Consider the following 26,754-nt stretch of genomic DNA (forward strand, 5'->3'; position numbering starts at 1 on the left):
AAGCTTGGTAGGCAGATATTATGCCCATTTTACACATGAGGAAATTGATCAACAAAAAGGTTGTGTTGTCCATTTCTTTGGAGAGTAAGGGAGAGAGGCTGTTTAGCGAAGGGTTAATGGTTGTCACAGTTACATACAAGGATGCTGTAAGCAGGAAGGGGAAGAGAACTGTTAAGAATAAGACATAAAATCATGGATTTAAATGGGACAGAATTTCAACTTTAAATATCTATTTTAAGAAGTGCCGATATTGGAGTGTTACGCTCTCTTACAAATATATTTTAAACGGGAAAAATGTGTTATGGCAGCATGGCATGCCCCTAAGGGCAGTGGTGGAATCCATCAGTACTTGAGATCTTGGTCACAACTTGAGGAGCATGCTTAATACTGAAAGTCCTGCCAAAGAGAAATAAGACTAATGACCAAAAAGAGACTTCCCCCTAGCCTCTATGATTATATGAATGGATGTGATACCCCTTTTGAAAATTCTTTTGTTGTTTCTTGTACATGGTAAATTTTACTGTTAAGAACATAAAAATGGCTATACTAGGTCAGACTAATAGCCCACCCAGACCAGTATTTTGTCTTTCAACAGGGGCTGGTGCTAGATGTTTCAGATAGAGTGAACTGAACAGGGCAATGTATCGAGTGATCCATGCTCTGTTGTCCTGTCCCAGTTTGTAGCAGTCAGAGGTTTAGAGACACCCAGACCAGTGGGTTGCCTCTCAGTCTTCTTGGCAAATTGCCTTAGATGGACCTATCCTCCATGAACTTATCTAATTATTTTTTGAACCCAGTTATGGTTTTGGCTTTCACAAGATCCCCTAGCAACGAGCTCCACAGGCCAACTGTGTGATCTGTGAAGAAATATTTCCTTATGTTTATTTTAAACCTTCTGCCTATTAATTTCATTGGATGGCCCCTGGTTCTTGTGTTACGTGAATAGGTAACTAACACTTCCCTATTCACTTTCTCCACACCAGTCATGATTTTATAGATCTCTAACATATCCTCCCTGAGTTCTCTTTTCCAAGCTGAACAGTCCCAGTCTTCTTACTCTCTCTTCATATGGAAGCTGTTCAATACCTTTAATTTTTTCCAATTGCCCAGAACTGCACACATTATTCAAGGATTCATGGATTTATATAGTGGATTTAAAGTTAACGTGTAACAGAGTTGCTTTTACAGTGGTTTTCAACCTTTTTTTCATTTGTGGACCCCTAAAAAAATTTCGAATGCAGGTGCAGACTCCTTTGGAAATCTTAGACATAGTCTGCAGAGCCCAGTTTGAAAACCACTGTTCTGTGGTAACGACAACTTTGTGGACCCTTTGGCCATAGTCTGTGGACTGCCAGGGGTCTGCGGATCACAGGTTTAAAACCACTGTGCTAGTAGATATCTAAATTTTGCCTTGTAGAAGGTACAAATAAATGTTCTTTAAGGAATTTCTTTCATAAATCTGTGCTATTATTTGTGCAAGGCACACCTCTGGCACTACTTGGACCTGTCCAGTAGCTCAAAGAAAACGTAAACATCTTGTTTGCACTATCAATACATATGCTCAGAACTAGCCAGATTCTTTTGTCAGATGCCCTTATTTTAATTTTTTGTTTTGTTTTGTTTTTCCTGCAGACAGGCTTTGGAGCATCTTAAAATGCCCTTATTATGTTATGGGTTTTTTCCTACGATTGAACTAAGATATAGTACTTGAATTTAACATAAACGTTTTTTTCTTCAAGTGCTGTCCCTGTGGGCGCTCCACGTCGGGTGTTGGTACGTCCCAGCACTGGTGATTGGAGATTTATGGTAGCCATGTCTGCGCGGGTAGGTGTCTTGCGGTGCCGTTGGTGCCGCATGTTGTGCACTCACACCTGAGCCCTCTAGTTCCTTGTGAACTGTCCACGGCTGAAGACGGAGCTCTGGGGCAGTATTAGCACTCTTCCCTAAAATCGTTAAAAAATAGTTTAATTAGATAGGTAGTTAGAAAGTTATAGTTACCGTTAGTTTTATTGGGGTGGGGGAGGAATTTACACTATTTTGTTAACCATCCCCTGAGAGGAAGTAGCTATCCGTTAAGATGCCTGGCTCCTCAGGCTTCAGACACTGCGGCTCCTGCTATGAAGCTATGCCAATTTCAGATGGGCATTCACTGTGTGTACACTGTCTGGGTGAGGGGTATAACCCCCCAAATGCCCTCACTGCAGCAATTTGAGAGCCAGAGCCCAATGTGATAAGGATTTCTGGCTAAAAATGATTTTAATGGAGAAATCCCTCCAACGCGATTCGGACAAGCAGACTGCCTCTCTAGACACTCCTCCAACTGGAAAAGGAGATATACCCTATGAAAGACCCAAAAAAAGGGCTCAGAATTCTCCGCAGAGAGTACTGCGAAAAGAGAGGCTCCTTCCAGGTCGCTACCCCCAATGCCGACATATGCTCGGGGGAGCACCTATGATGCTCCAGGCACCTCCAGCAACGCTGAGGTCCGAGCCAAGGAGGCACAAAGACATGCCTCCTCCATGGCACCAAGTTCACCTGCAAGGGACTTGGCACCGAGCATCTCGTCAGGCACCATGCCTACGCCCTCGGCACCGACAACACAGTTGGCACTGGTGGAGAAAAACAAGTCAGCACCAGCCGCACTGACTAAACAGTCACAGCATTTGTCAGCACTGAGCGGGCGTCATGGCACTGATGGTCCAGATGTTGGCACCACGCAGTCTCTGTTGCACCAGAAAGAGTTGGTGATACCGTCGGCACCACACTCCCCAATACTCGGTACCGGGGGTTCCCCGACAGGCTATGGAGGAGATCCCAACAGCTCTCACAACATTGCACAATTTTCCAGGGAAGACGAGGAGGAGATGCAGGAGCAAAACACCTTCTCACTGCACCATTCCTCACCAAAAGAACACCGATCACCTTGGAGCCATAGGGGACCAAGATACAACCAGATGACTCAACTCAACAATTTCAAGCAGTTTCAAGAACTGTTTAAGTGGGTCACTCACAACCAGGAAATACCACTAGAGGAGGTGCAGACAAACCAGTACAAGCTGGTAGAAATACTACAACCATCATCTAGTTCCAAGATCGCTTGTCCTATCAACAATGCCATCTTGGTACCGGCAGAGACCGTCTGGCATACACTGGTCTCAATTCTGCCAGTGTGCAAAAGGGGCAGACTTTCTCTTTGCACATCTGCCCCCCAACACCTAAGTGGTCAATATTGCTAATCAACGCGGCAAGCAACCACAGTTTAAATCTACACCATAGGCGAAAGAACACACAAGACTCTACCTATTTGGGTGTAAAGTTTATTCTTGGGGCACCCTACAATTCAGAGTGGCCAATCTTCATTGTTAGCTAAATATTACTATCATAAGTATGTGAAACTTAGCTCGTTCATAGCAGAGCTCCTCAAGGAGAAACGGTCACAGTTTCAAGCCATCATCAATGAGGGTCAACTGATAGCCAAAACAGCCCTATAAGTGTCACTAGACACTGCAGCCAGAACCAGGGCCACAGCAGTAGTGATGTGCCAGTGATCCTGGCTACAGGCCATGCATAAAACCAAGGAACTGCAAACAAATGGGAGGCACAACTCATGTATTCATTTCCACTGATCTCATGCATCATACACTAGATACGAACAGACAGGGCCAAGACAAGCATGATACCCTTATGTGATGTGAATGGCGATATGTGCCCCACAAGCCCTCCCTCCTAGTCCAGACCTGCTGTCTCAGCACCACAGTCGTACTCTTCACCTGAATCTACTCCACATAGAAGCATGGTTCCTACATGGTTCCACCATGGTGAACTAATCTACTCAGAACAAGTTAAACATGTGTTATTAAACAGCAGGAAGATGGCCAGGCGTAATACTTACCTTCAAAAATGGAAGAGGTTCTCCACCTGGTGTCAAGAAACACAATTAACAGCCTCTGCAGTACCACTAGTGCTGGAATACCTACTGGAGCTGAAAAGTTCAGGTTTAACAATGAGCTCTATCAAAGTTCATCTGGTGGCCATTACAGCATTCCATCGGGAGATTGATGGAACCTTAACATTCACGGACCAAACTACTAAACCCTTCTACACAGGTCTCCTGAACATTTACCCAGAAGTTTGTTGGCCTACCCCAACGTGGGACCTCAATCTGGTGCTGAAATGCCTCACCAGACCACCATTCGAACCATTAGCCATCTGTTCCATGCTACATTTATCCATGAAAATGGCTTTTCTATTACATCTGCCAGAAGGGTGAGTGAGATAGGTGCACTCATGGCTGATCCTCCATACACAATATTCTTCAAAGAGAAGGTCATGCTATGTCCGCACCCAAAATTCCTACCACAGGTTACGTCTACATTTCATCTGAACCAACCAATCCATCTCCCGACATTCTATCCTAATCCTCATGGGAATCCAAGAGAGGCCACCCTGCACCAACTGGATGTTAGATGTGTACTAGTGTTTTACCTTGAAAGGAGCAAACCCTTCCTGAATTCTCCTAGACTTTGTCTCTACTATTGAGCACTCAAAAAGAGACACAGTATCTACTCAGAGATTGTCTAGCTGGATCTCCACATGCATTCAACTGTGCTATTGTATGCAGAATACTGACCCACACATTAGAGAACATTCTACTAGATCTGTTTCAACCTTGATAGCATTTCTACATAGTGTTCCAATATTAGAGATTTGTAAGGCGGCCACTTGGGCCTCCGTCCACACATTTGCTGAACACTATGCAATCACTCATGACTCCAGGGCTGATGCCATAGTGGGTCTCTCAATACTGCCTCAATGACTCAAACGAACCCGAAGTCCCCCCAGCCCTCTGAGGGGCACTGCAGTACAGTCACCTGAAGTGGAGCACCCACAGTGACAGCACTCAAAGAAAAAGGGAAGGTTACTCACCTTGTGCAGGAACTGAAGTTCTTCGAGATGTATGTCCCTGTGGGTGCTCCACTACCTGCTCTCTACTTTGGAGTTCACAGTAGGGACTCTGGTAGAGAAGAAACTGCAGGCCTCGGGTTGTGTGCACGCTACATGCGGCACCAACGGCACTGCGACCCGCCTACTGCGCAGGCATGATCTGCGAGGGCACTGCTACTGTAAATCTCGGATAAACAGCGCTGGGATGCACCAACACCCGAAATGGAGCACCCACAGGTGGACACATCTCGAAGAATCTCAGTTACTGCACAAAATGAGTAACCTTCCCTTCCTAATGGTGATAGTTTCAGTAGTTAGTTGATAATACTTTATGTAAGAAATTCAGTGTCTAGTCTTTTAGTTTACTTTTTCCTTTGGATTTTAGGTATCATTGAAGGCTATGTCGTAGAGAAAGCAGCCTTAGAAGAGGCAATGAGCCTGAAAGAAGAGTCTGAACGACGCCTTGTTTTGGAACTGGAGAGCTTGCAGGAACAGTTTCAGAAGCTAACCCAGGAACAGGCAATACTCCGTGAGGAGCGGGATATGCTAATAAGTCAAAAGAAAGCTCTGGCTGCCAATGTAGGAGAAATAGAAGTTGGTAAGAAATGCTTTAATAATATTTATTGATATTTCTTTTGTATAATTGTCGATTGAATAGCTCAGGACAGGAAAGGGTAAAGCAGGGACTTACAGTTAACTTTGAAAATAAATAAACCCAAACATGACACTTATGTTTTTAGAAATAAGATGTTGTTTCTGTTAATGAGGAATACTCCAATGTCTAGTGACAAATGGAAGGAGAATGGAAAAATAAGCATGATGAACTAAAAGTGATACTGAATGGAAGGGGATGTAACTGATAATTAGGATCTGTCAACTAAAATTTAGTGTTAGACTCATAGACTTTAAGGTCAGAAGGGACCATTATGATCATCTAGTCTGACCTCCTGCACAAAGCAGGCCACAGAATCTTATCCATCCACTTCTATAACAAACCCCTAACCTATGTCTGAGTTACTGAAGTCCTCAAATTGTGGTTTGAAGACCTCAAGCTGCAGAGAATCCTCCAGCAAGTGACCCATGCCCCATGCTGCAGAGGAAGGCGAAAAACCTCCAGGGCCTCTGCCAGTCTGCTCCGGAGGAAAATTCCTTCCCGACCCCAAATATGGCGATCAGTTAAACCCTGAGCATGTGGGCAAGACTCACCTGCCAGCACCCAGGAAAGAATTCTCTGCAGTAACTCAGATCCCATCCCATCACAGACCACTGGGCGTACTTACCAGTTAACTGATAGAGCATAGGCAGGAGAGAAAGGGAAAAAGAAGTAGATGTGTCATTAGGGGCATGTCTACACTACCTCCCAGGCAGCGATCGATCCAGTGGGGGGTCAGTTTATCGCATCTCATATAGACGCGAATAATCGACTGCTGAGCACTCTCCTGTTGACTCCGGTACTCCACCAGAATGAGGCACGTAAGCGGAGTCAACGGGAGAGCTTCAGCTGTCGACTTACTGCAGTGAAGACACCATGGTAAGTAGATATAAGTATGTCGACTTCAGCTATGCTATTCACATAACTGAAGTTGCGTATCTTAGATTGAGCCCGCACGGTAGTGTAGACAAGCTCTAGAACACCACTACAATACCAAGGAAATGGACTGAAAATGCAGGAAGTAGTTAAATATCTTGGATAAGGCTAAAATAATTAAAGATGCGGGATAAATTGTAATGGGTATCTGCTATAAACTCCCTACAGACTAGAATTCATGAGTCAAAACCCTGGGGCAAGCAATCTAGGAGGGACAACTAGGGCCTGGTCTACACTGGGGGGGGGTGTGTCGAACTAAGGTACGCGACTTCAGCTACGTGAATAGCGTAGCTGAAGTTGAACTACCTTAGTTCGACTGACTTACCCGTCCAGACGCCGCGGGGTCGAAGTCCGCGGCTCCCCCGTCGACTCCGCCACCGCCGTTCGCGGTGGTGGAGTTCCGGAGTCGACGGGAGCGCGTCCGGAGTTGAACTATCGCGTCTTGATTAGACGGGATAGTTCGAACTCCGAGAAGGCGAACTCTCCGCGTCGACCCGGCCGGTAAGTATGGACCTACCCTAGGAGCAGACTGTAATGATCTGGACTCTAGACAACTAGACAGCTATTTGCTGACAGCAGGGGAGTGTAGAGTCTCAGGACTACTGGGTTCAATTTCAGGCATTCTTTAGACTATTCTGTCCCAATTATCCACCCTCCCCCTAAAAGCCCTGTTCCTCTCTGCTCCTGTTCTGCCTCTGAACCTTCAGGCTCTGCACCTCTCCTCCTCTTCTTCTATTTACCACTTGTCCCCTCCCCCCTCTGCTCCTATCCAACCCTTGTTCTGGCTCCTGCCTTTCTCCTCATAAGAACAGCCGTACCGGGTCAGACCAAAGGTCCATCTAGCCCAGTATCTGTCTACCGACAGTGGCCAATGCCAGGTGCCCCTGAAGGAGTGAACCTAACAGGCAATGATCAAGTGATCTCTCTCCTGCCATCCATCTCCATCCTCTGACGAACAGAGGCTAGGGACACCATTCTTACCCATCCTGGCTAATAGCCATTTATGGACTTAGCCACCATGAATTTATCCAGTTCTCTTTTAAACCCTGTTATAGTCCTAGCCTTCACAACCTCCTCAGGTAAGGAGTTCCACAAGTGACTGTGTGCTGCGTGAAGAAGAACTTCCTTTTATTTGTTTTAAACCTGCTGCCTATTAATTTCATTTGGTGACCCCTAGTTCTTGTATTATGGGAATAAGTAAATAACTTTTCCTTATTCACTTTCTCCACATCACTCATGATTTTATATACCTCTATCATATCCCACCTTAGTCTTCTCTTTTCCAAGCTGAAGAGTCCTAGCCTCTTTAATCTTTCCTCGTATGGGACCCTCTCTAAACCCCTAATCATTTTAGTTGCCCTTTTCTGAACCTTTTCTAGTGCTAGAATATCTTTTTTGAGGTGAGGAGACCACATCTGTACACAGTATTCGAGATGTGGGCGTACCATGGATTTATATAAGGGCAATAAGATATTCTCAGTCTTATTCTCTATCCCCTTTTTAATGATTCCTAACATCCTGTTTGCTTTTTTTTCCCCCCTCCTATGCTACTCCTATCCACCACTCCAACCTCTGTCTCTTGACAACTACCCCTTCTGCTCCTATCCATCCCCTCCATCTCCTGTCTCTCTCTGCCCCGTCCCCATGGCTCTTCCCTACTTTCTGGCTCCTGCAACCCCACATTCCTCTCACATGATGCCATCAAAAATCTTGATGTTTTGTCTCAATTTGCTGATACGGAGGCACTGTATCAAAATCTCAGAAATGGTATTAGCCTGAGGAAAGATAATTATATCCTTCAGAGGAAAATCTAAGACTTGAGTAGTGAAAATAACCTGTGGTGGCTGTGACACTAACTTGCTCCACTTGTAGACTCCACAGACCTCAGCTGAGCTCTCACTGTTCATCCTGGTCTTAGGCTGAGCAAGCAATGGACTGATTACAACATAAGGTCCACCAGAATATTTGCCCTGACCAGTGCTTCTAGAAAGGGGGGGAAGAGAGGAAGGAGAAACAGTATTTTCTGCCATGTGTAGGATGACAGTTTCAGATGTCCACAGAGAGACATAAAATAATAATATCAGGACACACTGATGTTGTTTTGTGATCTTTATGTTGCCAGGTGGTTATGGCTTTGAGTCATGTGTTCCACTGGAAATAATGCAATGTCAGGATATCACTGTACAGTTATTTTAGGGTCTCTGAAGTGCTTTTCAGTGTACGACTGATTTAGAGGTTAAAGGAGCTCTGAGCACTTAGCAAGGAAGAAAGTAAGAAACACATGATGCTGTGGAGAAGAATTGCCAAATGAAAGGACCTCAGTAAAGAGATAGCCGGGTGCCTGGCAAATTGTACCCAAAATGCGCTCTATAAGAACAGTAATGCATGGTCAGCATATATGATTAGCAACTACTGCTCCACATTGAGACAGGTTACCTGTAGGAATGCTGCAAAGTTTGGTATTATCCCTATTCTGTGTTAAACTCATTAGTGATCTGGAAGATGGAATGAATCAAAATGTCCTATTTTTGTCTTGTACGTGTTTCTATTCATAGGAGTTCCTGTTGCTAATGTAGCAAAAAAGGAAGATTCAGGTTTGTAACAGTGTGACTTCATGAGAAGTGATGTGGATTAATTAATGACTTTGAATTTAATCTAACAAAGAGGAATAGTATTTCAGAGCTATGCCCAATAAATTATTAATAATACATACTCCACATTATTAATAATGTGGACATGTTTAAGACATTACTTTCACAATTTAACAAAAATCACTAAACTTGAATTATGTAAAAAAACTTAATTGATTAATCAATATTTATTAAATGATACCAGTCTGCTGATGTCAGTCTTAAATCCCATAGTGCAATTATAAGCAACCAAGAAGCAGACAGAAATGTTTTATAAAGATGCTATGAGGTTCTAATGGTGTGGCACTGGGTTTCTTAGAGGGTAAATGTAATTTTAAAATGTAGCAACACCAAGTGCAGGAGAGCTAGAGATGGTGAATGAAAGCGAACGGAAGGAACTGGAAGAAGGATTGTGGGAGCAGAATGAAGAGAGAGTAGGAATGGGGAGGAGGAGGAGGAGGAGGACAGGGGAAGGGTAAGAATGGACTAAAGGGAAGGACGAGTTCTCCTGACAGAAAATAGGGGAAATTGGTAGAGGAGGAAAAATCAATCTGAAGGCAAATAGTGGAAAAGATAGAGGGGAAAGAGATCAGGATTCTCAGAGGAAGGAATGAACAGAAAAATAAGGGAGACAAATGGTTTTAAATGACTATTGAAGTCTAATCCTAAAATAAATGCAAACAAAGGTTTTGCTTTTATATGCATATGAGAAATTTTGAGCTAGCTAGAAATACAGCCCTAATGCTTTCTCTATACATGGTTGTGTGCGTAATACACACATGGCTCTGATAAATTAAGAGGAGCATTGCTTTTCTTCTGAGAAACCCCAAAATGTATGTCCTTGGATACTTCTGTATGCAGGACAGCTCTAGGCTTGTCGGGAAAGGACACGAGTTGGGGAACGCATTTTTTAGGCAGCTGAGGTGGGATTCTCTGGCAAGATCACAGTCCAGGATATAGGGAGAGGGCAGTGCTGAGTGGTCTTTCCAACTCCATTCCTTTTGTTTGTCAAGCTCCCGGGAACATGCGTTTTCCAGCTCTCTCTCAAATGCTACTATGGGATTTTTTTTATTATTATTATTTTTTCGCAGTGTAGACTTACCCTCACATGCCTACTAAGCCCTTGTCCTTAAATCTGACCCTGTTGCATGATTGAGAGTCTGTCTGTGATATATAAACAGGATTGGGTTTTGAAATTCACCATCTCGTTAAACTCCAGCTATTGTAGAAGCTAACTGTTAAAAGCCTAACAAGCTACTTATACTAGGAGTGCGAAGCTATAATGTTTCCTTTTTTATTTTTTCTAATTTAACAAATCACATTTTTTAAAATTTAAAATAGTACTCTTCCTCTTGTTTGGAATTATTGTTTGTAGTGCTGGGTATTTGTATAAAAATCGTTATGTTGATGTGAAAAATGAGCTTCCTAATGAAACCTACCATAGCATTTTCTAATGTGATTTTTGAGTCACCCAAGAGGGACTGCATGACTTGAGCTAGCATTGATAAAACAATATCCATTTGATTCTCTACTCAGAGTCCAATCAGTGACCTGACAATCTGTTAGTGTTACCTTTAATTCTATATCTATACATTTTGAGAATCAGACTCCTCTGTAACATCAAAAGGAGAGAAAAATAACAAGACTGACAAAGCATTAATTGACTGACATTGCATTAATTATAGAATATTGGGGTTGGAAGGGACCTCAGGAGGTCATCTAGTCCAACCCCCTGCTCAAAGCAGGACCAAACCAAACTAAATCATCCCAGCCAGGGCTTTGTCAAGCCTGACCTTAAAAACCTCTAAGGAAGGAGATTCCACCACCTCCCTAGGGAACCCATTCCAGTGCTTCACCACCCTCCTAGTGAATAGTGTTTCCTAATAGCCAACCTAAACCTCCCCCACTGCAACTTGAGACCATTGCTCCTTGTTCTGTCATCTGCCACCACTGAGAACAGTCTAGATCCATCCTCTTTGGAACCCCCTTTCAGGTAGTTGAAAGCAGCTATCAAATCCCCCCTCATTCTTCTCTTCTGCAGACTAAACACAATCAGTTAAGTTTTGGCAACAAATTTCCCATTCTACATAGAGTTTATGAGCCTAATTAGATTCCATAGAGACACTGGCTTTTTTGAATAGGAGGTAGGTGGTAAGAATTTTTTTAATTTTCAAATTCTCATTTAAGCAGTTGTTTTGTTCCACAGATGACAGTAAAACTCATTTTAAAGCTAAAAAGACTCAGCTACTCATCAGTTAAAATATATAGTTCATTCTCCATTGTTACTCACGATTTGGTGGGGATAAAATTGCTGTGTCCACCAGTTTTTTTCAAACTCATCCTTGAGAAGTATGAATGTGACATTTGGTGGCTGAAATTTGTCTGTTTTTCATTTAAATCTATTTCAGAACTCTATTGTGGGCACTTACAAATCTGAAAACAGTTAAAAGGTTGATAACACTATCTACTGAATCCTCTTGCCTTAGTGAATTTCTAGATGTTGGTAATTGTAGGCGTGTAGGGGTGTATGGCCCTCCCTCACTGCCAATCTCTGAGGGAGGCCACACCTCTTTACTGTCACCTCCTTGGAGTAGTAGTCTATGAAAGGGGGAAGTTAGCAGTCTCGCGGGCTCAACTCTCACTTGAGAGAGTGAATGATTCTGTGGGCCCAAGCCTGTAGACGAGGCAAGCCCCCAAACAGTCTAGGGTTCCAGCCATCAAGTGGGGTACTGTAGTTAGGGACAGTTCAGGGGCCCAGGCAATCTAGTGCACTGGCCCCCTCGGGCAAAGGCGAGCACCACCTACGGTCTATGGGACTCAGGTCAGGAATTGGGCACCAGCATGAGTTAAGCACCCAGTAAACAGTCTAGGTGCTCCGTCAGGGCGAATGCCCCCCAGTCTGTCGTCCTGGGTCTGGTGGGCAACAGACAAATGCAGGCCTCTTGGTCTAAGGTGGCGGGGGAGGAGACGCAGGCCCACCCAACTCCACGGTGTCCCAGCCCAGGGCCCAAACAGTGGCAGAATGGTCTGCCACTGGGTCAGCGTGGAATCCACCTGCAACACGCTGACTGTCTCTCTGGCAGCCCCACAGCCAGATGGTCATCTGGTTCCCCTGGCTGCTTCCTAAACTCCCCCTCATGTGTACCTGAACCCTGGAGTTGTCCTCCGTCTCCTCAGGGTATACTGCCAGTGGCAATCCCAGGAGCTCCTCAGCGTCGGGCGTGTCTGGCAAACCTGGTTCCTGGGAGGTGTCCTCAGGGCAGCAGAAGTCTTCCGCAGGCTCCAGTTCCAGCGGTGAGCTGGAAGCGTCTGCCTCCCTCGGCGGCTCCTCTTCAAGTGAGCTACAGGGCCCAACTTGTATGCTTCCAGTTCCTGTCCCACCTCTCTGCTTCTGGAGTGGTGGCGTCAACTTCCTAGTTCCGCGCATCAGGTGGGTGTGGTCTACCCTCGCTGCCAGTCTCTGAGGGAGGCCACACCTCTTTGTCACAGTAAGGAAAAGCTTTTTTCGCAAATAATGAAGATATAAATTGCATATTTAAAAGGCAGAATAATAGTTCTTTCACCACCCTCCTTTTAAGCATAATACATTTAAAAGTTAGACCTCCTGATTCTCATCTGTGTGTTCAGGTTACTTACAACCAGATAAGTGTTAGAATTAATTTGATGTTTTCCAAAAAGCCTTTATGTTGGGATCTTAGTTTGGATCCTCCGAACAGTATATCCTGTTTGCTGAAAGCTCAATTTGTAGCCATAGATTGGTTAATCAAGTATTCGTGAACTATGACTTATTTCCACTGGACATTGCTGTTATTGCATATGTAATTATTTTGTTGTTGGTGGGCAAGATTTTCAAAGACACAGTGTGGGAGTTGGGTGCCTCTCTCTTCTTTAAGTATTTTAAAATTTCCCCTTTGGTGCTGACGTGTTGAAGCTGTGTGTGTGTGTGTGTATTATATGCATCAAATATAATTTTAAACAACATTTGATTTGCATATTTCTGGACTGACTGACTTACTCTCTTACCATTCTCTGTGTGTTTAGGTTTACTAAAAGAAGTAGAATTTTTAGCAAAAGAGAAGTTAGAACTGCAGTGCCAGGCAGAGAAGGACCATTCCACCTTGCGCTCTCAGATGAAGGTTTTGGAAGTGGAACTTGAAGAACAGATGGATCAAAATCAGAAGTTGGCAAAGAAGTCATTGGAGGTTACTGATCTAAGGCAGCAAATTCAAGTCCTTGAAAAACAGCTTAGAAGTCAACGACAGTTCATGGATGTAAGCAAGCTCAATACCCAATTTCTGCAGCTTTAGAGAGGAAAAACACTTCTTCCTATTTCGTGATAAGTCTCTTCCAGGATAGTTTTGGTTTTATCGAAAATAAGACCTTTCTGTTTCTCCTTGCAAAACCAAGGATGATTGTTTGTTTTTAAAAGTTTCCTGATCTATAGGAGTATGGAAAGTAGCTTTTTCTTTCCATGTTTCTGCCATTCATTTGTTTTGTAAATTAAAATAATCTCCTATTGTCCCTGTAAATTCTTACTTGGCTTCTGGAACTGCCAAGCAAATGCAAGAAAAAAGGAAAATGCAAACAACAGCTTCCTCATAGCAAAAATGAAAAACAATTTTTTTGATCTTACAGGAACAAGCTATAGAGCGAGAACATGAACGTGACGAGTTTCAGCAAGAAATTCAGAAACTAGAAGATCAGTTAAAGCTGTCAGGAAAATCACAGACTTCTGGAGAGCCTAGGCAATACGGGGTAGGTAAAACCACATGTAGTGACTGTGTATCTTTTAGTTTATTATATTTATTTAGTAAATTGCCCAAAGTGGATTTACATTTGGATATCTGTGGTTGCTTTGTTTGTTGAATATCACACTTAGTATAATTATTTTCTCAAGTATTTTAGGAAATCCAGATTACTGAATTAATCAACTCTTTCTTAAAACTGGCTGAAGTACAATTTTGGTGGTATGAGTGTTGGTGCATGTCTTAATTTTGATTTTGTTAGTGCGATTGTAGGAAATGGTATGTTTGAATGTGTGTATTACAGTAAAGGGTTGCCAACCATATCAGGTTGGTTTGATTTAGAGAGAGCAAAATACTGACATTAAAAATTATGGCATCTGGCCTTTTTTCTTTTTTTCTTCAGATGCTTGTTAGTTTGATATTCAATTTAAAAGTTTAATTTTTGTTTTGTTTTTTTTTCTCTCTCACATAAATGAACATTACAGATCTTTGAATTGACTCTCCAGGTATGGAAAAATAGCATGAGCATCCCCATGCCTTTTCTTCCTTCCCCCTCAATTTCTTCTGCTTATTCAGATCAGATCTGCTTTGCTTTTTTGCCTTCCTTGAATGTAAAATGTGCTTCAGACTGATTACACGTAGGGATTCATGTTTAGCTTTGTCGAACTCTTACTCTGGAAAAAATGCTTTGTATTTAACTTCCTATTTCTAACTACTTTACTTTTCTGGCTTTTTTTGATCAAATACAGCCTCATGTACTTGCTCTTGCAAAACAATTTATTGTTCTAATACATACCATGAAAAGAAAACAAACTTTTGGGAAATAAGTAACATGGAATCATTTTCCCTATGCCTCAGCTGTCCGGTTCTATTTGTGACATCACTTTTCACATATTTTGTGTTTATATGGTTTTACATGTTACTAACTTTATTTCTAACTCTTCATCTGTATCAAGTCTGTAGAATTCTAAATCTTTAAATGTCATGTGTTATAAACAATTAAACTCTCAGGATAGTGGAGTTTTCCAGACAACCAGACCAATCATTTATCAGTGTCATTGTACAGGGTCCTAAAGTTTAATGTAGCTCTACTTCCTGTTTATCATCTTAGGAGTTCTAGCTGTTTCATTCTCCCTTTACCTGGGCTTAGTGTTTGAGACAGAATACTGATGTGTTGATATATTTAGAAACTCTTGCCAACAGGTATATAGACTGTTTTATAAACATATTTCAGCAAAAGGTAGAGGAAAGTTTAAGGTGACCAATCCAAGGAAGCTTAAATCATATATTTGTTTAAAGTTTGAAGGTCAAATAACTGTTTACGCTGATCAAAATCAGTTTAAGCTGATTTTGTGTGGGTTGGGTATCCCCCCTTCAAAGACATGTTTCTGGTCTGGCCTCTACTTAAGTCTTGAGTAATCATAAGATCATAAAAAGAAATGAATCTGGGATGTGTGCAAAATGACAAGCATTCTAGTAGCAATTGGAAAATGCCCTTGTTTACTGTCAAAGATGTTTGATTAAGTTTTTGAACATCCTTTTACTCACCAATAAAACAGCACATGTAGAGATGAGGAAGGAATGAGACCTGTAAAAATTAGCTTATATTTATTTGCTGTTCTGAACAGTTGCAACGTAGTTTAAAAAAATGTTCTTTGTTTAGTGGATTACTTTTGACTTCCTAAGGAAGAGCATCAGGGTTGAATGCAAAAGGTGTGGGAGAGGGTGAGAAATTAAGCTGGCAATATTTGTGGTTAATCTGAAGTGAGTTTTGTGATCAGTACCAGATCAAAGTGCAAGGATGTAGATAGTTGCTATGCAATTACTTGGAAGTAAATATGTGGCTGCAGGTCAGTGAATATATAGCACACGTGCACTGTGATTGGCTGAGACAATTCCGCTACAGTACAATGGCCTGAAGTTCTTGTTCTGTGAACATAATCACTGAAACAGATCCACACTTGTCCACTTTCTCACCTTCTAAAATAAGGGAATATCTAATAGGGCTATTTTGTGAAAAAAAGAATTGCCAGCTGGTGATCAGAACCACCATCTCAGGGTTTGGGATTAGAGTGAAGGTTGTGGAAGTGTTTGTTCCCTTATGGCCAGCATCATAACAATGGAGCTACTGGAACATAGCATTTAAAAAGAAATTTATAGTATAAGAATGATGTGTCTCAGAAAAAGAGGTCTCTTAACCTAGGGGTCCCCAAACTTTTTACCTCGTATCCCCCCTTTCTTCCCATCCATGTCCCCCCTGGAGCTGGGGCTGGGGCTGCCAGGGCTAGGAGCAGAGCTGGGTGGCGCGGACCTCTGTCCTAACCTCTTGTGTATTGATGAATTAACCAAACCATTTTGATCAAATTTTTGTAACATAATCAGCCTTAGAGAAAGTGTTGCTATTTTTTGCAAATGTTATTCAAAAGCTTTTCTGTAAGATAAAAACAGGCTTATGTTATGATTGATACTTGAGTAATAGTTTATGGAACACAAAGGAGATATGCTAAAACTGAATAATCCTAAAACAATTCAGAGTAAAACCTAATAACTTTTTTTAAATTCTTGACAGATCCATAGTACTTCCATTTTCAGGACTTTTTGTTATATTAATGTGCTGCTCTTTTTCTAGATTGCTCTAAATATTAAGCTAATATATTTATAGCTTTTTAAGAGGTACCATTTTCAGGGAGAAAGATTTACAGGTGGCTAATTTTACCTTTTTTATTTCAGTTTTGCTTTCAGGTGGTATCTGATAACTAATGGTGACTAATGTGAAATTCTGGGGCTGCCAATAATAATTTATTTTTAGGATTAGCCACAGAGTGAATATTTCCTTTCTGAAGAAATATTTAATATGTCTTTTTTGTTTGTTTGTTGCATCTATGTAATATATTTGTCTTACTATGTAGATAGAGTCTTTGCAAGCAGAAATAAAAGACAAAACAGATGATTACAATAAACTGTTATTAGAAAAGGAGCAGAAATACCGAGAAGTTACAGTTCGAGATAAAGAAATAGAGGAGCTAGCAGCGCGGATTAGAGAGCTGGAGCACACCAATACTGAGGCCTCAAAGACTGTCAGCCGTTTGGAACAAGAACTGCAGAAAATGAAGAAAAGGGAAACTGAACTAACACAAGTAATACTTTTAAAGATTTTTTTTTTAAAGTGGGATGTACTAGTGGAGGGTAATTTAGGGATTATAGCTGACAATTTCATATGGGATTTTTAACTAGTCAGGTTATGCCAGGCCCTGGCCTTACCTTGCCAGGGAGAAATGGATATAGATTTCCAGTGGCTGTTCTTCCATCAGACCTGAAGAACAGCTCTGTGTAGCTTGAGTGTTTCACCAACAGAAATTGGTCCAATAAAAAATATTACCCACCTACCTTATCTCTTCAATCAGATGTCACTTAGAGTCTTGTACCAATGGCAAGTATTACAGTGGTAATTTGAAACAAATGTTTGCTTTGAAAACTGAAAAAAAACCCACCTCTATTTGTAAAAAAACATTTTTGGCAGTCACAAGAAATGTATTGGGTAGTATGTGCTCCTTTTGTTCCTATAGGCACTAGAGAAAGTGCTACTAAATATTACATAATACCTAACTCGTAATCAGCACTGTTCCTCAGTAGATCTCATGTGGTTTTACTTTGAAAAATGCTATGTATAATTAGTATTACTGAAGTCAACAGCTCTTCTCGCAGTGTGTATTCAGAGCCATGTCTACTTACTTTAGACCCAGAGATTTTACTGCATTTGCTAATGTTAATCTCTCTGAGCTGTGGCTGGCTCTGAAGAGCTGTGAGCTGACCATCATGTTCCATTTTGTAGATCATCAGTAGACGCCATCACATTCAGCCAACTGACCCAGCACATGAAACAGGAAACTGACATTAAACGGGTCTACCAGACATGCATTTCAAGCATGCTGTCGTATGGTGGTGACCACCTGCAGCAGGCAGGAAAGAAGGCTAAACACCTTCCATACCCACTAGCTTTCATAGAATCATAGAATCTCAGGGTTGGAAGGGACCTCAGGAGGTATCTAGTCCAACCCCCTGCTCAAAGCAGGACCAAACCCAACTAAATCATCCCAGCCAGGGCTTTGTCAAGCCTGACCTTAAAAACCTATAACGAAGGAGATTCCACCACTAATTTGATATAGTGGTGAACCCATTCCAGTGCTTCACCACTCTCCTAGCGAAATAGTGTTTCCTAATATCCAGCCCAGACCTCCCCCACTGCAACTTGAGACCATTGCTCCTTGTTCTGTCATCTGCCACCACTGAGATCAGCCGAGCTCCATCCTCTTTGGAACCCCCTTTCAGGTAGTTGAAGGCTGCTATGAAATCCCCCCTCACTCTTCTCTTCTGCAGACTAAACAAGCCCAGTTCCATCAGCTTCTCCTCATAAATCATGTGCCCCAGCTCCCTGATCATTTTCGTTGCCCTCCACTGAATTCTTTCCAGTTTGTCCACATCCTTTTTGTAGTGGGGGGCCCAAAACTGGATGCAATACTCCAGGCGTGGCCTCACCAGTGCCGAATAGAGGGGAATAATCACTTCCCTTGATCTGCTGGGAATGCTCGTACGAATGCAGCCCAATATGCCGTTAGCCTTCTTGGCAACAAGGGCACACTGCTGACTCAGACTTTCTGGTCTGCTCCACTGGAGTGTTGCAGAAATCAGGTGGCTTTCCTATAGAATTTAGGTTCATCTTGCCAGAGAACAGTGGGGCCTTGGTGATGCGATTAAATGTCATTTGGGGCTACCTGTAACAAGTGGAATGAAAAGCTCTCAAATACTAGCTTTTCATTAAATATGTTTCTTTTTGATCCATGGAAATGTGAAGTGTCCTGCTGATAGTCTGAATGACTTGGGTTGGAGTGACCAATTTATTGCAACATGCCTTAGAGTCCTAGATGGTCCAGAATGTCCTTTAACTTAAGATTTTACTAGAGGGATTGAGATCTATTAATCTTAAATAATATTTTAACTTCAGAAAATAACTTGCTAGTTGTAATAATGCACAGACACATTGTCATGGGCTGAAACACACTCCTGGATGTGCTGTCAAAATGATCGTATATCATTTACTTTGTGCACAAAGAATATTTTTTCCTCACATCTATTTGTGTGTGTGTTCTGTGCACATACAGAATAGTATGCATTGTAGGAATTGGAGAGCAGGCCTCATAAGTTGTGAATATAGAAAGAATCCATTCCAATTTGATAAGCACGTCCCCTCTATTTAAAACGTAGGACTAGAACTACACCTATGCATATACAATAATAGATTTATTCAGAGTATAACATTCGTAAAAACTATCATTTCACTTGTGTTCGGTCTTTAACTAGATCACCATGGCAATAATAGAATGTTATGAGAAACCTAATCTTAAATGTGGAATTGTGCTGATTAAGACACTATAGTAACCTTATTATCCAATGAGTAGGAAGAACTTTTAAGTCATATAATTTATATTCCAAAGGAATCTGTTGCACATTATTGGTGGAGACTTTTTGCCAGTGATCAAGATAAACTTCGAACTGGTGCATATAAATTTCTTACCTAGAACTAAAGTTGAATTGTTTTCTGTCCTTCTGTAATATGTCAGTAGGGAGATTGAGTAGTTTATCATACCTGTGACATGGACTTTGTGTAATGGCCTGAAGATTTTTGGGTTTCACTAGATGAGAGAGAAACCCATTACCACACTAGGTGTCCGACCCAATCTCCTTCCATGCCCTAGTTACCAAGTGATACTTATGTAGTTAATTAGGAAATCTTTTCTTGTATCATGCTATCCCCTTCCCACCTCACCAGTTATGTCAGCTGTGGGCGACATCATCTTGATGCCTCATTTCTTTTTGTCCTATAACTGTGTGCATTCTTTTTCCATGACTCCTGCATGCATGGAATGCTCTTCCTGAGCTGGTCTGCTTGCCAGTGGGAACTACTGGGTGTTGAGAAGTTGAAAATTGGGACACTTATTTATGCACCTGCATAAAGACTCAGGAATTTATCTTTAGGTGCCTGTTTTTAGAAATCTTGACTATACTATGAGCATGCTATCATGTATTGTAGTGGAAATGTTGTTAAACAACTTTGTATGTCACATTTGGTCTGGACTTGTTCCTTGGTAGGATCTGAATAATTTTTTTCTGTTTCTTCTGGTTCTTGAAGCTTTTCAGAATGAGGAAGAGAGCCTCATAATGTTACCTTTTATTATCATAGTTTTCATCAAATTATATAAAGAAGTTAATGTCACTCCTTTGTTAGAAATATGTGTATCGAGGCGCTGGTACACTAGATCTGTAAGAGAGGAAATGGACATGCTCAGCCAGAGACAGATTGCCTTCATCTGATGCCTCCTTTTCAGTTCCCCTTATAACATATATTGAATACAAATAGTATCTGATAGTAGTTCTGGAACCTGTACTCCCTAATGAAAATACCTTTGCCTGAGAAGAATAATTGAGAGAGAAAACCATATCAAGGCTAAAGGGAAAACTCCAAGAAAAAAAACAAGTCCAGAAAAAGCCTACTGTAGTTTGTCAACTTGACTGGTATAGCAAAAACAATTTAATACTTTGTTAAAACGGGTTCATTGTGTTGTCATTTCAGCTAGTAACTTAAAATTTATTGACATTACAACTTAATTTGTTCTCCCATAGCCTCATTTAAACTTTCAAAGTCAGCTACACCTGGAAAAATAACCTCTGTTTCTTAAAGCCACTTCACCTCTGCAAATAAAAGTGCTACCCACAATAAATAGAGTAGTGGAGCACAGATGCAACTGTGGCTATAAGAATAACATCTTTTGGGGTAATGAAAAATTGAGTTGTCTAGTACTGTAGAAGGTATTGAGACATATTTAAATCAGCAGGTTCAGATAACGTATAAGAGTTTAAAATGAGCTGGCTAACGAGCTAACTGTAATGTTGATTTTCAATCAGTCTTGGCCCATTGGGGAAGTTCTCTAAGACTGGAAGAAAGCTAATGTTGTACCAATTTTTAAAAAGGATAAATGGGTAATTATAGGCCTGTCAACCTGACATCGATCCTGGGCAAGATAATGGATAAGGAACTCAATAACTAAATAAAGGCGGTTAATGTAATTAATGCAAATCAACATGGGTTTATGGGAAATAGATCCTGTCAAACTAATTTGATATATATATATTTTTTTTATGAGATTACAAGTTTGGTAGATAAAGATAATAGTGTTGATGTTATATACTTAGACTTCTATAAGACATTTGACCTGGTGCCACACAACATTTTGATGAAAAAACTAGAATGATATAAAATTAACCTGGCACCCATTAAATGGATTAAAAACTGGCTAAATAATAGGTCTCAAAATGTGATTTTAAACAGGGACTCATCCTCAAGCAGGTGTGTTTCCAGTGGGGTCTCACATGGATCAGTTCTTGGCCCTACTCTGTATAATATTTTTATCAGTGACCTATAAGAAAGCATAAAATCATCAATGATAAAGTTTGCAAATGACCCACAGATTGGGGGAGTGATGAAGAGGGCAGGTCATTGTTTCAGAATGGTCTAAATAGCTAGGTAAACTGTGCGGAAGCATACACTATGTGTTTTAATACAACTAAATGTAAATATGTACATCTAGGAACAAAGAATGTAGGCCATACTTAGAATATTGGGGACTCTATCCTGGGAATCAGTGACCGAAAAAGATTGGCGAATTGTGGTGGATAATCAACAGAACATGAGCTCCTGGTGTAAGACTGTGACCAAAAGAGCTAATGAAATCCTGGGATCCATTAAGAAGGGAATCTTGAGTAGGAGTTGAATAGGAGCAGAGGGGTTATTTTACTTCTGTATTTGGCATTTTGGCATTGTTGCGACTGCTGCTGGAATACTGTGCCCAGTTCCAGTGCCCACAATTCAAGAAGGATGTTGACAAATTGGAGAGTGTTCAAAGAAGAGGCACGAGAATGATTAAAGGATTAGAAAAGATTATAGTGATAGACTTAAAGAGTTCAATCTATTTAACTCAACAAAGAAAAGATTAAGGAATGACGTAATTATCACTGATAAATATCTACACGAGGAACAAATATTTAGTAATGGACTTTTCAATCTAGCAGAGAAAGGTCCATGACCTAGGGCTGGAAACTAGACAAATTTAGAGTGGAAATTAAGGTATAATTCTTGAATGGTAAGAATAATTAACAGTTAGAACAATTTACCCAGGGTTGTTGTGGATTTTCTATCACTAATCATTTTTAAAACAGGATTGGATATTTCTCTAAAAGATATCCTAGGAATTAATTTGGGGAATTTCCATGACCTGTGTTATACAGGAAGTGAGACTAGATATGCGCAGTGGTTGCTTCTACGAATCTATAAACCACTGAGGACAAAATTTTCAAAACAGACTCAGCTTTGCTTTTAAATTTACCTCTTTATGTTTTTGGATGCATATCTGGATACCACTTTTGAATTTGCATGTTTTTAAAGATCTGTTTGGTTATGTACTTGTTCACTGTAGCGTTTTTAGAAGATAAAGTATTTTTGACAGGATTGTTCTCTCTAGATATGTATGTTTAATAATTATAATTGTTCTTAATTGTTCTTAACACTAAAATCCATGTTTTGCAGGATAAAGAGGCATTGCAACAGCAGCAATACAATAATTTGATCCAGATCTCTGCCCTGCAGTCTAAACTGGATGAAGCCAGGCACAGAGTTCCTTCTGAAGGCAGTTCTGATCATGGGCTAAAGGAACAATTACAGGCAGAGCAGGAGGCACTCCTAATGAAAGAGAGAGAGGTAAATCTGAAACTAACATTTCAGTTGATATATCTAGGATCTGAGAATAAAAAAAAACTTTTATGTAAAATTATGTCTGAGAATTTAATGCATTAAAAATCAGGAAATTGATAATTCTTACATCAACTGTACGTCACTGGGCATATCTCCATTTTTGTTCTTTTACTGTTTCTGTATGTTCCTGACCTTGATTATCATTAATGATCACTGGACCAAGAATTAGGCCTAACCTCAACTATCTAAATTATGGCTCCTTTTTGGCGATCACATTTCACTCTCTCTTTCTTTCCCCCCAACTTTTGTTTGGCTGTATATTGCCTAATTTGGAAGGCAAGCACTTTTGGACAGGGATACTCAGAAACTGAACCTCTATTCAGGTCTCTCCCTGCAGTTTCTCAGTTCCACAATTCATTGCAGAAAATGTCTAATACTATGCTTGGAGGCCAGAGTAGCATAACTCTGGTGATAAGTCACTGAGCCTCTCTGTGCTTCAGTTCCCCATCTTTGAAAATGGGCTGATAATGCTTCACTGCTGAGGAGAAATACATTTAAAAAATTGCAAAGTGCTTGGAAATCTGCTGAGGAAAAGCACTACATAAGAAACAGGCTTTATTATTATATAAGCTATTCTTATCACAGAATGTATGCATTTTGTTTTACAGTACAAAAAAAGTGCCTGTCCCATGTGCCAGACACCAATCGTAACACTTTTAAAATAACCATCTTAAAAGATTTCTAAAGTTTTTGAATCTCTAACTTGAAAATGGTTCACTTCTTCATATTTTTCATGTTTAAATATGCTTAAAATACCATGCATAAGCTACTTTTTCACAAACAAACCTATTAGCATTTGTCATTCCTTCTTGGTTTCATATCTAAAATGTTTTATCGTGGCATTGTCTTTAAAATGTGTAGATACCAAAGCAGTCTTTGGTTGTTTAAATTCTTAAGGGAGAATTTTGACAGGGAAAATTTCATATGTAAGCACACTTAATACAGGAAAACTTCTTCTATATGGACAGTTTGGAATGGTAATACTTTGAAAATGAATAAGAGTTCTGCTTCACGTTATATGCTGAATTGCCCACTATCTCCAGTTTCACAGTGCCACTCGTTCCCATAGACAAAACCAAGTCTCGGTTCTTGTTCACTCCATGCCACCCAACAGGCCCAAATAGTGTGTTGCTTTTGACATCCTCATAGATTCCAAGACCAGAATGGACCATTGTCATCATCTAGTCTGACCTCCTGTATAACACAGGCCATAAACTGTCCCACAATTCATTCCTAGAGCATATAGACATATATAAACACAGTTACAAAGTTTAGAAGCTCAACAGACATAGGCCATACAGTGCTTCTGAGCTCAGTGTTGGTCCCTGCCAAGTTTGTAGGCTCTTGAATGATGGCTAAGTATGTAGTAGAAGAATCCTCATTTTACAGAAAGAAAGGTGAAGTCAAGAATTAAGTGATTTACACAAAATGACTGTGCTAGTTTCCAAGCTGAGATTAGAATTTGGAAGTTTGATCCCAGTCTGGATATTAGGACACTGGATTCTTCCTCTCCCTTTTGTCTCTAATACTATATTTATGTGTGTTCTATTTAGACAGTTTTGTAGCAATGAAATTGGCTGTAGTTACTTATTCTCCATAAAGCAATGTGAAGAACCTATGTAATCAATTTTTGTTTAAATAAAGGCACCTACCAAAACAATGTTTTTCTGTGTTTTAGATCCTGAATCTATTAGAGCAACTAGAACAGTTTAAAGAGAACTTAATAAATAAAAATGAGGAAATCTTGCGGCTGAACTTGCAGTTAGAAATGCAAAAAAACCTTACCACTGGCATCGGCCAGCTTCAAGTAGAGAATGCTCATCTGAAGGTATGTTGAGCCATTTAACTTTACTCTAACTATAGTAAAACCTGCCTTAGAGACCACCTGTCATGAACAACTTCTTCAGAGGCCAGGGAACATCAGCGCTCTCCAGTGCAGAAACCTTTGAAGAGAGACCATCTCTTACAAAAGACCACTTTTGTGAATTTCCGTGAGTGATCACTCTTAGCAGGTTTTACTGTGGTTCCTTTGAGATGCTTGTCTTTGCAGGATTCAGTGTTTTATAACCTTTTTTTGGTTTAATAATTTTAGTAACTTTTGTATCTAGTTTGCCTCTAGTTTTAAAAGGAATCTACTGTCCTTTGAGTGATTGATTGCTCATGTGTATTCCACAATAGGTGTGCGTGCTCGCCATGTGTACCGGTGCCGGAAGTTTTTCCCCTAGCAGTACCGGTAGGGTAGCCCCCCGCGACCCCTGGAGTGGTGCCTGCCTGGCGCGGGATAAGGGGAGCCACGCGCTCCCCCCACCCTCAGTTCCTTCAAGCTGCCAGTGAAGGTGTGTTGGAAGTGCTCTGCTCCAGCTTTGCTGTAGCTCGTCCCCAGAACTGTTTGTTTGTTTAGTCCCCATAGTTAGTTAGCGTAGTTAGTTTAGTTAGTCATTGAGCCCGGGCAGGGGCATGCCCCAGGATTTAAGTTGTGCGGTTCTTGTCGGCGTTCTATGCCAAGAAGTGATCCGCACACAGACTGTTTGCACTGATTGGGAGAAACCCATATCAGCAAGAGGTGCAAGATATGCAAATCGTTTAAGCCTCGGACCAAAAGAGAAAGGGACATTATACTTCGAGCCATTCTGATAGAGTCGGCGCTGACCCCCGGCACACCGCTCCGAGGGCAGGACCCGGGCACCGCGGTGTCGGTACGCGGCGATCCGTTGGTGCCATCGACCAATCGGCACCGCTCCCCGTCCACAGGGCACGCCAAGAGGGCCAAGAAGACTTCTTCTTCACAGCGGCACTGAGGGAAGTCTGGGACAGAGGCTAGGCCCATGTCAGGCAGTCCTCGATCCCCACCTGGCCCTAGGCCTCTGACTCATGTAGAGCAGAGTAGCCCTGCCCCTTCGGAACAGGCCTCTCTGGATGTCTGGATGCCATCCATGCCCGAAGCCCTCCAGGTGGCCCAGGAAGTCGTGCCGATGCCCAGAGCGCCGCTGATGTCAGCCCTACGCTCCAGAGGCAAGCCTCTGCTGGGATCTCCGCAGTCCGCCCCCGGCTTGGTACCAGGCTCGGTTGAGGGAATGTTCCCGATGCTGATCACCGTCCAGTGTCCGCTTGGGGCAGAGTCCATGTGGATTGCCCTCGACGCCGACCAGAGTCTTGGGCTGGGTTCCGGCCGGTCAGCCAGGATTCGCAGCACCGGTTCTTCTCAGAGAGTGGATATCGACGGGACCGTGATGGATGTCGTCGTTGATCCTAGTCCCAGAGAGGATACCGCATTTGGTCACGGCACAGTCATCGATGCCATTCCCGCTCAGGCTCCTGCTCCAAGTCTCCGCCAAGGCACCGCATCCCCTGGCATCGATCGCTGTCGTGGGTCCACCCATCGAGGTTGTTCACGGAGCAGCTATTCCTGTCAGTACCGGTCCTACATGGCAAGATTGTGATCCCGTAACCGTCGCAGATCTCAGCACCGCCGCTCCTCATGGTTGAGAGACAGTAGCAGATCCTACCTCAGCCTGGTCTCCATTCGTAGGTGGCCAACCTGGGCAGCTGGTCCTGCCGGTGCCACAGCAGGTGCAGTGGCACCGAGTGTCATGGCCTGCCCAATGATACTAGTGGGCACCATGGTCTCCAGCACAGCCCCCCCGGAGGGAGCTCGCTCAGTGGCTGGAGCTTCGGAAACACCGTCGGCCTCCCTCTCCGGACCCCCGACAAAGGAGTCGGTGGGATGGTCATCCTCGGTTCTGCACCCGGAGTCCGACCAGGTTGTGGATCCTCTGGTGCCGGCCAACACCCAAAGCACTGCACCGGCCTCTTTGCCCCTCCCGGAGGAGGCGATTGCAGCCCCACCTCCCTCATTCGCGGGAGGACTTTAGGGCCCACCAAGAGCTCTTAAAGAGGGTGGCAGCAAGCCTCTATCTCCAGGCAGAGGAGATGGAGGAGCCCTCGGACTCCCTGTTCAACGTGTTTTCCCCATTGGCGCCGGGT

General features: G+C 42.1%; 1 protein-coding gene and 1 long non-coding RNA gene across 6 annotated transcripts in view; one reads left to right on the forward strand and one right to left on the reverse strand.

Moving 5' to 3' along the window:
* The window catches only part of PCNT (pericentrin), a 228,943-nt gene that overhangs the window by 132,080 nt on the left and 70,109 nt on the right, over positions 1–26,754 (forward strand). For 4 of the 5 annotated variants that reach the window (XM_039495311.1, XM_039495308.1, XM_039495310.1 and 1 more), the window contains 7 exons: positions 5,330–5,542; positions 13,204–13,433; positions 13,798–13,917; positions 14,393–14,413; positions 16,817–17,044; positions 22,546–22,716; positions 24,449–24,598. In XM_039495311.1, coding sequence (XP_039351245.1) covers positions 5,330–5,542; positions 13,204–13,433; positions 13,798–13,917; positions 14,393–14,413; positions 16,817–17,044; positions 22,546–22,716; positions 24,449–24,598 — 1,133 coding nt within the window. The remainder of the gene's footprint in view (positions 1–5,329; positions 5,543–13,203; positions 13,434–13,797; positions 13,918–14,392; positions 14,414–16,816; positions 17,045–22,545; positions 22,717–24,448; positions 24,599–26,754) is intronic. The other variant, XM_039495309.1, reaches the window with a different exon arrangement.
* Positions 1,633–26,754, reverse strand: part of LOC120374906 — a 41,629-nt gene continuing 16,507 nt past the window's right edge. Inside the window, exons 4-5 of the long non-coding RNA XR_005586330.1 lie at positions 12,308–12,661; positions 1,633–1,943 (exon numbers count right to left, since the gene is read on the reverse strand). This is a non-coding gene — a long non-coding RNA (uncharacterized LOC120374906). The remainder of the gene's footprint in view (positions 1,944–12,307; positions 12,662–26,754) is intronic.

This window comes from Mauremys reevesii, linkage group 11 (assembly GCF_016161935.1).
Source record: "Mauremys reevesii isolate NIE-2019 linkage group 11, ASM1616193v1, whole genome shotgun sequence".
Lineage (NCBI taxonomy): Eukaryota > Metazoa > Chordata > Testudines > Geoemydidae > Mauremys > Mauremys reevesii.